This window comes from Anguilla rostrata, chromosome 7, assembly GCF_018555375.3.
Source record: "Anguilla rostrata isolate EN2019 chromosome 7, ASM1855537v3, whole genome shotgun sequence".
NCBI lineage: Eukaryota > Metazoa > Chordata > Actinopteri > Anguilliformes > Anguillidae > Anguilla > Anguilla rostrata.
In genome coordinates this window covers 11,270,450-11,283,211 of record NC_057939.1, presented here as the reverse complement: position 1 = coordinate 11,283,211, position 12,762 = coordinate 11,270,450, and the positions used below count along the sequence as shown (strand labels likewise).

General features: G+C 51.7%; 1 protein-coding gene across 6 annotated transcripts in view; it reads left to right on the top strand.

The window, feature by feature from the left end:
- pot1 (protection of telomeres 1 homolog) overlaps nt 1-12,762 on the top strand; it is a 67,740-nt gene that overhangs the window by 36,802 nt on the left and 18,176 nt on the right. For all 6 annotated transcript variants that reach the window (XM_064342796.1, XM_064342795.1, XM_064342794.1 and 3 more), the window contains exons 8-10: nt 4,971-5,101; nt 6,761-7,054; nt 7,881-8,036. In XM_064342796.1, coding sequence (XP_064198866.1) covers nt 4,971-5,101; nt 6,761-7,054; nt 7,881-8,036 — 581 coding nt within the window. The remainder of the gene's footprint in view (nt 1-4,970; nt 5,102-6,760; nt 7,055-7,880; nt 8,037-12,762) is intronic.

Sequence of the window (12,762 nt, the reverse complement as noted above, 5' to 3'; positions counted from 1 at the left end):
TGCATCTCTGTTTCCTGGGGCGATCACGACCTCCTCCCGCCAAATCACCCCCACCCCACCCCACCCCATTCGAGGAAGTGCGTTAGGCCCCAGAGCCCCAGAGAGCCCAGACTGTCCCTACACCGAACCGAAGCCGCGTCCGGCTAAGGGCAGCCCCAGCTGACCGTAACGGGGGTACTCGACGGTTGCCACGGCTGAGGGTACGGTGCACGCTTCCGGGAGAGAGACACAGGGAACCATGACCACTTTTGGGTGACCTTTGAACCCAGGATGCAGTTGACGTGACTGTAATCAGTCCCGAGTCATTATTTTCTCGCACTCTCCGTTAACCGTTAATCCGTAGATCTTTTTCCTTGAGGGTCTGGGGTTGCAGTGTGAAAAGGCACGCTTTGTAACCGTTGCTGAATGATTTTTTCCTTCTGTTTTTTTTTTTCGAGTGATCACATGCTAGTGATGTACCGCATCACCACCTCCTCTGCATTCACTCCCTCTCTTCCTCTGCTTCCTCTGAGACAGAATTTGTACAGGTTTGACAGCGCCATCTACCAAATGAGGGCTGTAACTGCAGGCAGTCTCCACATAAAGCACCTCTTCAACAAGGATTATCACAAACATTGTTCCACAATAGCCAACATTTTTTTTGCAATTATGTATGATGCATGCTGGGTGTTCGTGTGAATGCTCGTGTGTGACTGTGTGTCTTTCTTTGTAAATGTGTGTGTGTATATGAACTTGTTCTGAATAGGACGCTATTGATTTACTCTCTCTCTGTTGTTCACAGCGTTCTGGCAGTGCTCGGTGCACATAATGGTACCCCAACAGATAATCTGCCTTCTGCAGCGGCTAATTGGGCTAAATCTCTGTATCCAACGTAACATAATGGCGAGGACAGGCCATTCAGCCCAACACGCTCGCCGTTTTCCTGCCGCCAGAGATCTGTACATTTCTGTTTGTTTGACTTGGGCCTCTCCTCACGCTAACGCCCGTTAGCGCTGCCTCCTGTCCTGAGCGCGCTGCCTCCACCTCTTCATCACGGCCCCCTGTCCTGAGCGCGCTGCCTCCACCTCTTCATCACGGCCCCCTGTCCTGAGCGCGCTGCCTCCACCTCTTCATCACGGCGCCCTGTCCTGAGCGCGTGCCTCCACCTCTTCATCACGCCCCCTGTCCTGAGCGCGCTGCCTCCACCTCTTCATCACGGCCCCCTGTCCTGAGCGCGCTGCCTCCACCTCTTCATCACGGCCCCCTGTCCTGAGCGCGCTGCCTCCACCTCTTCATCACGGCCCCCTGTCCTGAGCGCGCTGCCTCCACCTCTTCATCACGGGCCCCGTCCGGCCAAACGTCTGCGTCGCCGCCCCGCGGGTTCCACGCGCGGAATCTCATTTTTCCGCCGACAGCGTGAAGGAGCTGTTTGTTAGGCCGGGCAGTTAGTCTCCCGATCGACCCTTTCACAAAACCACTTGATGAATAACCATCGGGGCGGCCAGCGTGGATCACGATGAGGGATGTTAACCAGGCCCCCCCCGAACCAATTACGGGCTGCGCTCCCGGCTCCGAGTCCCGTCGGCGGGCGGAGACCCAGCGCGCGCAATTATCTCCATCTCAACGCGCTCAGACCATTGATCACATGCACGGTCCCGCCGCGCCAGGGCCGGCGAAAATCGATGTGCATCCTGCCGGATGGAAGCGGCGCGCGTCTGAGCCCCATTTTGATGCGTGGGGCTCGGAGGGGCACGGGGGGGCTCGGGGGGGCTCGGAGGGCACGGGGGGGCTCAGGGGGGCTCGGAGGGGCACAGGGGGGGGGGGCTTTGAGGGGCTCGGGGGGGGGCTTGGAGGGGCACAGAGGGGCACAGAGGGGCAAGGGGGGGCACGGGGCGGCTCTTCAGTCGATTTTGATCAGCGTGCCGAGCGGGCGGTCGCGCGCCTCGCCGCGTCCAGATGGCCGACGCCGCCGTTCGGCGGGGTCAGTCCGCGGCGCGAGAGCGAGCTCGAGCCGGAGAAACAACGGCCGAGCCGACCGAGCGGCAAGCGCTCTCTCGCTTCACAGGATCAGACGCAGGAGGCTCCAGGAGCGCCGGCGAGAATGAGTCCTTCATGTGAGGAAAGCAGGGAGGAAGTGAGAGAGGGAAAGAGAGAGAGAGCAAGGCAAGGAGAGAGAGAGAGAGGGAGGGAGTGAGAGGCAGGGAGAGAGAGAGGCAGGAAGAGATAGAGGGAGGTAGGGAGAGAGAGAGGCAGGGGGAGAGAGAGAGAGAGAGGGAGGTAGGGAGAGAGAGAGGCAGGAAGAGAGAGAGGGAGGTAGGCAGGGAGAGAGAGAGATGGAGGTAGGGAGTGAGAGGCAGGGAGAGAGAGAGGCAGAGAGAGAGAGGTAGGGAGAGAGAGAGGCAGGGAGAGAGCAAGACTGAGAGAGAGAGACAGAGAGAGAGAGAGAGAGAGTACTATACTGTACTTAACAGTGGATATATTTTCTAAAATGTCTTCTGGAGTATGAACCCCCTCAGGGAATAACCGGCAGGACTTAGGTTAGCAGAAAATGAATGGCAGTAATAATGTCCGTGCAGCACAGTGCACCCTGGGGACAGGCCGGGTGTCACGTTTTTGGATGAGTCGGGTTGAACTGCATGGGTTTATGACCGCGCTTCTGACCACGTTATGCAGTATTTTCACCAAAGAGGGCAGTCGCCTTCAATCACATAAAAAAATAAAAAAATAACTGTGGCTTTTGAGAACTGGCTGACTTCTTAGAGCTGGGCTGATTGCGTGTATGTGTTTTGGGGGTAGGGGGAGGGCGGGGGTTTGTTGCTACGTCTTAGCGGCGGGTGCAGGTGTAGGTTAGCGTTTGTGTTACCGCCAGCTGAGAGCCTGCCATCGCCGAGACAGCGCTGGGAATTGGCTAAGCGTGATGGGACCTCCTCACCGACGGATCAGGATGTGACACCTCTCTACGGGGCGGCCTATTTTTAGCACGACTGTCCCGAGACGAAAGAGGAGGTAAAGAAAGCGCAAGAGGGGAGGATGGAGGGTCGTCTCGTTCATTTGATCAGCACCACCCGTCCAGGCTCTGGGGGGAGGGGGGGGGGGAGGTATGTGGTATACGTAACAGCCAAAGCTTTGTGGATGGCCAAGATAGCTGGTCTTAGACAGCGCGCTTTGATCTGTGAGGGGTCACATGACTGGCCGTCCCTCCATCTCACATGTGCAAAGGCTCGGCCCACCTCTCAGGCCCTGACACCGTGTAGTAATTAGACACTTAATTGACAGATTTTTCCACAGGACACTGAAATGTAGAGCTCTAATGACAGTTGTGCTGTTCCGCAAATATTGCTGTTTTTTTTTTTCTTCAGAGAGGCCGATTACCCTCATCTTCGTTCCGCTGGCGCACGCCGGACCGTGAGCTTATCTAAATTTGTAATTTCACCCTGGCCCAGGGCTAATTGGTTGAAGGTCCCTCAGGAATCACACTCACATACACATTTGCCCAGTATCACCCACAGTCATTGGATGATATTCTTTTGTTCTTCACAACATTTCTGATTTAAGTGCATGCTGGCTTTGTGCTGACATATCAAAAAAAAAAAAAAGAGAGAGAGAAAACAATCAAAAAATGCGTTGCATTTTAGGATCCTTTGTTGTGTTTAGTGCAGGACAGTATGATGTGCTGGCTAGATTAAACGTCACACTTGCATGCTGGAAAGTGGCCTGTCGTTTTGGTCACTTCGGGGATGCTGTGGCGGCGGAGGTTCCCCATCTACACGCAGATTGTAGCAGAGACCTGGCCTTTCCCACAGGAGCAGGTGTCGCTGACGTTTATCATTTTCTCCTGAAGAAAGACGTGGCTGGAACCTCGAAGAGATTTTGGAATGTGCCACTTGAGAGAGAGTGTGTGTGTGTGGTGTGTGTGTGAGTGCTTGTGTATGTTCATGTGCGTGTGCGTGTGTATGTTCGTGTGTGTGTGTGTATTATACGCATGCATGTTTGTGTGCCGGTGTGACTGTTGCCATTTCTTTTGTGATTAAGTTTTATTTATATGCATTTGTATTGTGCATGTCGAGCGAATCGCTTCGCTTCGCAGTCCGTAGTCTAACCCATTCATACTTTTTTCTAAGTGTTTTTCTAAGTAAGAGATTGGTGGAGATCCAGGCTGTGGAAATTAATTATAGTTTGAATGTGGGTGCTTCAACCGACACTGAGTGGCTGCCTATTGAATCGGGTTTCCATCAGAATTGCTTCGTAATTGACAACAGGTTGCCAAAACCACGGCTTTTATCTCAAGATTCCACTTTTCTTTTACTATTAAATTCTGATTAAAATTCCAATCGGAAAGATAATTCTAATGCATAAAACATCGACTTGAACTCTGACGACTTTGGGATTTACTTTTGAGGTTGCAGTGAAAGGTTGCCATGGCAAGGAATTATGTTTAATGTTTTATTTTCATTTGAACATATTTACCTGTCCATTTGGTTTAAAATGAATGAATGAATTAGTTCATCTTTTAGTGTGTTGTTGGCAGATGCTTAAAAGGTACTGCTGGTTTGTATTAAACATGAATTCAAAGGTTACATTTCCTGAGGTGAGGTTTAATTGAGGGTCCTGATTGGTCACTGTTCAGACCTGTTCAAATAGCACAGGAAGAGCCTGTTGACAAGCAATGCAACCAAAGCTGCTTGTAGTGGATTTGTAATCACTATACAGATCTAAGTCCATGCCAGATTGCCCTCGAGCAAGGTCCCTAATTGGAAATGCTTTGGTACATAGCACCGGCGTAATATGTATGTACAATTAAAAACCCTGGATACAGCCGTTCATTAAGAAAATCAATAATGAGAATGAGAAGAACACTGATCTCCCAATGAATTCTGAAAGCTTATTTTTTACCAAGACATGTTCTTTGCTGCTCCTGTTTTTTTTCTTTTTCTTTTCAGGTGGTGGAATTAGCCTTGACTGTACTGACACTCGTACGCTGTCTCCTTTAGACTACTGCTTCACGCTGAAGATAACGGACCAATCGGACGCAAAGCTGGGCTGTTCCATATTCTGCGAGAAGCTGGAAGACCTCCCCCAGATCTACAAGATTGGCGACATCATCCGCCTCCACAGAGTCAAGGTACGGCGTTCCTCGCTGGCCGCGCCGCGCACAGCGAACGCGATTATGATGGACACTGGGGCGCGATCGCGGTGTTCTTACAGTGCAGAGCTGGGAGATCTCATTAACCTTTTATAACCCAGCAGAAGCTTTCATCTCATCCACAGTGACCTACGGGTTAATGCATATTGTATGGCTTTGTGAAAGGAAGGCAACTGCAGCAATAAACATCCTGAGACAGGGCATTGACCCGGACCAGGCCAAGTGTAAAGGTGTTATGTTACACGCACAATCACAGAGGTAAAGGCAAAGCAGCTAACAACACCTGGCTAAAGCTGAGTAGATGAACAGTGCCCTTTCAGTCAGCTTCAGTCTGTGCTGGTGGACCCTTCTGACTAATGGTTCAGTTCTGGTAAGATCCTGCTGGAATACTGCTAATGTTATTGCTCTAGTATTTTGTATGATTTTTAATATAAAAGTGTGGATGTGGGTAATACCCTGGAGAAGGGAATGTCAGTTTGAATGAGGAATGAGGGATTTGGAGTTGGAGATTGTTTTATGGTGACAGCCTTTCTCCGCAAGCTTTGCATTGGAACGTTGGGCCATTTAGTGCGGTGAGGTTGCCTGGAGGCCGGGCTCACTTTCGGCAGCGCTCTGGGTTCGCTTCTCTTTGGCTACGGTGGTTTTTGGGTTTGATTTTTTTTTCCAGCGAACAAAGCCGACCGTTAAACTTTGTAACATTAAAAATTTCGAGCCATCTGTTATAAGCGCGTACGCTGTGTTATGCTAAGGTGAACGACGCCGCGCCGCCGCACAGGAAGTTCATCAGCAGAGCCGCGATTTAGCGCTTCCTTTATACTTCAGCGGCGTCAGGTTTTATTTGACAAATGTGTCATTTTTATTCCCCCTGATTTGGAGCCCCCGATTGCGTTTCGTTTGGGCTGTTAATTCCGGGGAGCGCGGAACGGTGCCGCGTGCAAGCGGCAGGGCGTACGCTAGCCAGCTGCTTCTCCCTAGGCTCCCCCGTCCACCAGGAGGACCCGCGCGTCCTGCCCGTCAGGCGCTGGTGGAGCACGGGCACGAGGGGGGAAATTCCCTGCCAGCCGGAATCTCCCCCTCCCTCCTCTCCATGGGGGACGCCATGGCTAAATATACACCGCCCCGTTAGACTTCCTGTTAGACATCCAGCGGTAGAGACGCCATTTTATTGGGGACGTTGGTGCCCACCATCCGCACCAAGAACCAGTTTTCAAACTGGACATGTGGTCCTTGAGAGATGTTTTATGGTGGAGCTTGAGTAACGATAGACTCGTGATATTCCTCAGTCAAAGGCTTGGGCTGCTGGGACTTTAAGCTCAAATTCACAGAACTCTGAGGTCCAAAATACGGTGGCTAATTTGAGCCACCGAGGCCGCAGTACCGCTGCTCAGACCACAGGTCCTGGCTGGCGGTCCGGCCTGCTCTGTCTGGTCCTCCTGCCCTTTCTGCTGAACGAGGTTGACAGAAGCAGCGTGGCATTTCCTCCCGCCCTTTTCCCGGCCTTAATGATGTACGTTCACGCAGGGACAAACAAAAAAAACCGCCTTTGATATTTGGGGAGTGAAAAATCTCAGGCAGCCGAACTCAAAAATCCTTCTCCCTGCGGACCGAACCTCTCGCCCTTCCCCCCCCCCTCGGCAGATGCAGCCCTTCAACGGGGCGGTGAACGCCATCAACACGCTGGGCTTCTCCGTCCTGGCCTTCGACGGCTCCGTGGGCAGCCCCGTCGCCCCGCGCACGTCCAGCAGGTCCTTCCACTTCGGCGACGAGGACCGGCGGACGGTGGAGAGGCTGCGGGCCTGGGCCGCCCGCCGGTCGGCCCTCCCGCCCAAGTCCGCCGCCCCGCTGTCCTCGGTCCGTCCCAAGATGTTCTTCGACTTCACCTGCCAGCTGCTGGCCAAGGCCCAGATCGACTCCTGCTGCACCCTCCTGAAGGTAGGAGCTAACGGAGCTTTTCCTGCAGGCCTCGAGGCCCTGCTGTCTGCCAAGGCCAGAACCCCCCCCCTTCCCCCAGACAGACTGTGAAAGCCCTTACTGACCCCCCCGTTGAGGGAGGGATATCACTGCCCTGAAAGCCAGCTCTCATTATGGCTCTAAACAAGAGCCTCTGTCTGGTGCACCATCATAGGCCAGGTTCTGCAGTGCGAGTATTTCACTCGCATATGCAAGTGATATTTTCTGTGTGTGAACGTGAAAAAAGATATTGCTGCACCTGTGCGAGTGACTTGCAGTGCCCTTCTTTTTGATGGGGAAGTTGTAGTTCGGTAAAGAATTCCCCTCCACCCAGGCTACGATAAAAAAGAATAAAAAATCTCCCAGGTGCGCTAACCTTTGTTTGTGCCATTGAGGTTGGCGCACACTTGGCAAGCGCGTGAGCGAGAGGAGACGCGTGAGAGCTAGCTGGCACAGCATTGGCTGCTCGGGTTCAATTCAATGCAGGGTTTCCAGCTCTGGCTCTTGGCATGAGACACGCGCTCTCAGTCTCTGTGTCACGCTCTCACGGTTCCAAAATAACAACTCTCGCCAAATAAAAAGACTGCAGCTAAACCAAGGCCGCTCCCTGATTAAACAAATTATATATCTGCTCGCGGGACAAAGTGAGATTGGTGCACACCCTATCTTTGATAGCACACCCCCCCCCCCCAGTTCACAATCTCAGTGCCTCTACACCCCTCCCCAAAGGGTTATTTGGTACAGTATAGTGTGGTATGGGTTAAATGGTATAGCAGTGTTAAACAGCATGGTGGCGTATTTTCTGCAGGTTTGGGATGGGACCGTATGTGCTGACCCGTTGCTGAGCGTGCCTGTGGACTCAGGCGCCCTGGAGGGAAGCTTAGCCGTCACCCGGGGGAGGCGCAACCTGGTGGCCGACGTGCTCGTTTTCGACGATCACGTGGAGGTGGCCCGGGGGTTAAAGGTGAGAGGTCGCTGAGAGATTTGTCACAAAGAGAAGCAAGATTCGAACCACGATTCGTGTCATCTCTACCAAGTAGAGTTCCAGTAGGCAATGTTTCCATGTACAGTATGAACGGATGAAAATCTCCAAGGTAGCCCATGTGCGTCTGCCATTGGTCATACCCCTTTCATGAATATTCATGTGGTGCATCACATTTGAATGTTTCTGCTTTAGTACTAGAGGGAGAATTTTCGACACCAAGAGTATGGAGCTTTAGTATGTGCTGGTTCTATAGAATCTGTGATGACACTGACCCACAGCAGTGGTGCTGATGAAGGGTGGAGTTATGAGGCTCAAGCCTTTTGCATGGCCAAAGAGGAGGTTTGTAAATATTGGGATATTTTGTTGTCTTACAGAAAAGAGTATCTGAAGGTGGGGTGGCAGTGAGATGTTTTTTGTCTGGTAATGGTTGTGTGTGTGTGTGTGTGTGTGTGCATGCGTGCGTGCGTGTGTGTGTGTGCGTGTTTCTAGGGGTGGTGAGGAGACCTTTTTGGTGATTAGTGCAGTAATCTTCGGCGTCTCCTTGTAGCCTCCGCATTTTATTTTATTTTATTTTTATCTCCGCCACCGTTTACCCCCAGCTATTGACTGCATGCCTTGCTTCAAATAAAGAACAGAGTGCTGACCTTTTCTCTCTCCTTTTAAACGCTGAATGTTGATGTTGCGAGCGCTCTCCTTGAGAACGCGTGCGTTCAGGGCTCCCGCTCTCAGAGAACGCCCGCGGCAAATCACAGCTCGCTTTTTTCCCACCCCTGACAGTAATAGCTGGAAATGTTTTAAAAGCGCAAATTTGCATTGTTGCCTTTGGGGGAAAAAATGAAAGAAAAGGAACACACGCACACACACACACACTCACGCACACACACATACACACACACATACACACACACACACACGCACACACACACACACACACACACACTACATTACATTCGTATTCGACCTATCAGAGCGACTTACAACAGTACCAATCGGACAGTCCGCTTAGTCCATTGACATGTAATAAAGCTTACTGATGCATACATAGGAACAATAGTCTGAGAAAATTTTTTTTTTTTTTTTAGTTAGGAGGGTTTAGGAAGAGGTACACAAGAAGTGCTCTGATTCGTTGAGTCTCGACCTCTGCTGTTTGCTCCCTAGACGTCCACCATGTGGCAGACTGCAATGAGACCTTGTTGCTGTCGTGTAGGAGATCAGCCCCTGAGTACGATCGTGCACGACTGTGCGCTGTAGGTCTGATCATCTGCGATAACCGGCGACCTACGCTGAAAGCAGCCAGTTCTCCGGTCGAAGCTGCCTGGTAGCAGGGGAGATGAGGAGGGTGCGTGGAGTCACAGAGGTTGTAACCAGACCTGCTGCTTCTGATGCTAGTCTGGTGGCTGATGCTGAGCCCAGGAGTTGCGTGTCCGACTACTATCTGCCTGACCAGAGCTGTGAAGGGGCTTATCTCGATTGTACAGATACTGCACGACCGTGGTGCCGTATTCAGAGTCAGCCTTGTCGCACACTCCAATTCGCACTACCACACACCACACCACATCCATACCCCACACACACACCCACACACACCACACACACACCACCCACCGCCTATCGTCTGTTTACGTATATGCTCGCGTTTTGTCCTGATCTATTTTAGTATATAACCTGCAATCTGCCCCTTTCCGTGCTCCGCGCCTGCCGTCTCGCCTACCCCGCGCTGGCTACGCTTCCTCCCTCCCTTCTGCCTCCCCCCCTCCTCCCACTCTCCTCTCTCCCTCTCCCTTCCTCTCTCTTCCTTCCCTCCCACCCCCTTCCCTCTCCTTCCTCTCTCCCTTCCTCCCTCCCCTCCCTCTCCTCCTTCCCTCCCTTTCTCCCTCCTCCTCCCTCCTCTTCCTCCTCCCTCCCTCCTCCACCCCTCTCTCCTTCTCTCTCCTCCCTCCTCCCTCTCTGCCCCCCTCTCCCTCCTTCCTTCCCTGCCGCCCTGTCCTCCCTCCTTCCTCCCCCCGCCTTCCTCTCTCGCCTTCTCCTCCGCTCCTCCTCCTTCCTTTCTCTCTCCTCCTCCATCCCCTCCTTCCCTCCCTCCGCCCTTCTCTCTCCTTCATTTCTCTCCTCCCCATCCCACCATGCCTTCCACCCCCTCTGCACCTTCCTCTCTCCTTCCTTTTCTCCGTCACCCCCACTCCTCCCTCCCCGCTCTCTCCTCCTTCCCTCCTCCTCTCCCCTCCTCCCTCCCCTCCCTCCTCCCTCTCCTTCCTCCTCCTCCCCCTCCTCTCCTCTCCGCCTTCTCCCTCCTCACGCACATTTTTTTCCCTTTGTGGCCGGAGCTGAGTGGCGCGCCGCGCCTCTCCCTCCTCCTACTCTCTAATGCCCGATCTCCCTCTTCTTCTTCTTCTTCTCCTACTGTGTTCGATTTCTCTCCGAGACGCTCCCCCTTGTTGAATTCTTACTGCATTTCCGTTTGTTTTGCTAGATGTTTTTCTTTTCTTTTTTCTTGGTCTAAATCCTCTAAAGGTGACTTCGGGTAATAAATAGCAGCAAACATCAGCGGTGAGGCGGGAGAGCCTTTAATGCTCTTGCTCACTTAACTGCTGATCTAAAGACACGGAGGCAACAGGGAGGAAAATTAGAAACGGTGGTCACAGGCGTTTGAGGTGTGTCTGGCTGAAAGGGGTGGAGTTGGTTCACTGTGTCTGTCCACCCTGGGTTAACCGGCGGTCGGAGGGACAGTATACCCAGGCTCGGTACACAAATTACATTCCCATCTTCACCCCAGATCTGTCCAAAGTTGTATTATACATATTCATAGTGGGCTGCCTCAGTCAGTGGCACTTGATATTGACTTCTCTGAAAGAAATTAAAGATGGCAAAGTACCGTCAAATGGGATTTGAACTTGTGGCATCCCACCATCCCATCCTGCTACCACCCTTTTTGAATAGATAGGACACAGACCACTTACTTGATTGAGAGCTCCCTGTAAGGGTAGCAATGTAGAAATGAATTATATGAATGTGGCTCTAATTCTCTAATATCAAAGGAACCCAGCAGAGATTTCTGTTACTTGTCAGTAGCATTAAATTTGCTATGCGCGTTTAACGGATGTTATGATCGTAGCTGCCGTACATTAAACAATGGCAGAGTCTGGACTGCTGGGAGGCAGCGATCCCGAAGAGATGGTCGTCCGATGGATTTTCGATTCCCCCCATGAGCTCTTAACTGCATAACTGGGTCAGTTATTACAGTAAATGAGTGGAGGTGACTGTGAGCTTGGGGCCATCAGATTTGGTCACATGCTATATATTAGCATAATAGTTATCCCCTTTAATGTAGGCAGGTGCCTGGGTGAAACGTGCATGTCTTTAGAAAGGACTTAAATGCGACTTTCATTTGGTTAAGTAACTTGAGCTCTTTGTTTAATGGAGCAGTGCTTCCCCATACTGGGAACTCCTTTACGCTTTGAAACTCTTGAGACCACTGCAGCCTGTAACCCAGAGAGCACGTGTGTGTGTGTGTGTGTGTGTGTACATGTGTGCGGGTGCGTGTGTGTGCTTGTGTGTCTGTCTGTGTCTGCCTATTTGTGTGTGTGTGTGTGTGTCTGTCTATCTGTCTGTGTGTGCTTACTCATGTATCTGCGTGTGAGTTTGTGTGTGTGTGTGTGTGTGTGTGTGTGTGTGTCTGCGTAGTCGTGTCTCTCTGTGTGTCAGCGCATCCATGCGTGTCTGTGTCTACATGTCTGTGTGTTTACCTCGGCAGAATGACAGCGTTTTTACTGATGGATGATTCGCCACCGTTCCATCCATCACTCTGCCACGGCTTCGCTCTACCTCTACACTCACAAACCATCGCCATGGTGACGAGACGTGCTGCGGTCTGACGCTGCGGGCCGCAGTGCGCGGGGAGGGGCGGAGCCACCGCCTGCGAGCGCACGGCCAGAGACGAGGATCTCTCCTCGAATTCTCCACGCGTTTGCGTAAGACGGCGTTCATCAAAAAAAATACGTCGCAGGAAAACGGGCCCTGTGGTGGAGAAAAGTCAGTATAGGTGCTGATAATTAAATCATTTTCTTTTGTGTCCTTTTTTATTTACGCCAGGGTCTAAAGCCCTTCGGCTGGGTTGCATGGCTCAGGGATTAAGGACTGGTCAAGGTCTTAGGTTGCAGTTACGTGTCTGGCAGTGCACTTGTACACTCGAGTAGGGCACTTAAGCTGAAGTACCCAAGTAAATGTCCGGGTGTGTATCATGAGAGGATAATGCATTGGATGAAGAGACCATGCCATTCAGCCCAACAAAAAAAAAAGCTAATCTTTTAGCCGTATATTCTGCTCAAGCCCGGTCTGCCTGGTGCTTGGTCTGTTTTGTTAGGAAGCTATAAACGTTCCCCGGAATAAGGATGTTTCTTACACACGGGAGTTTAATCATTTAGAAATGTCAAGCAAAAACTGTTTGTTGAAGGATGCAGCTTTTTGTTTCCCCTCTAGTTCTCCCCAGCAATTAGAATGCGACGATACAATGCACTTTCCTGGGCGAGAAGCAGCCCACGTGTTGATTATTATTGATTCGGCGTGCATACTGCGCGCTTATGTTAAACGGAGGAATATTTCACCTTTTTCAATTTTGTTCAGCGCCATTTTTCAGCCCCCTTTAAATGAAACGAAGAGCGGCTTTTTCAGGCCAATCAATTGATTCCCTCCCGTAAGGAAAGCTTCT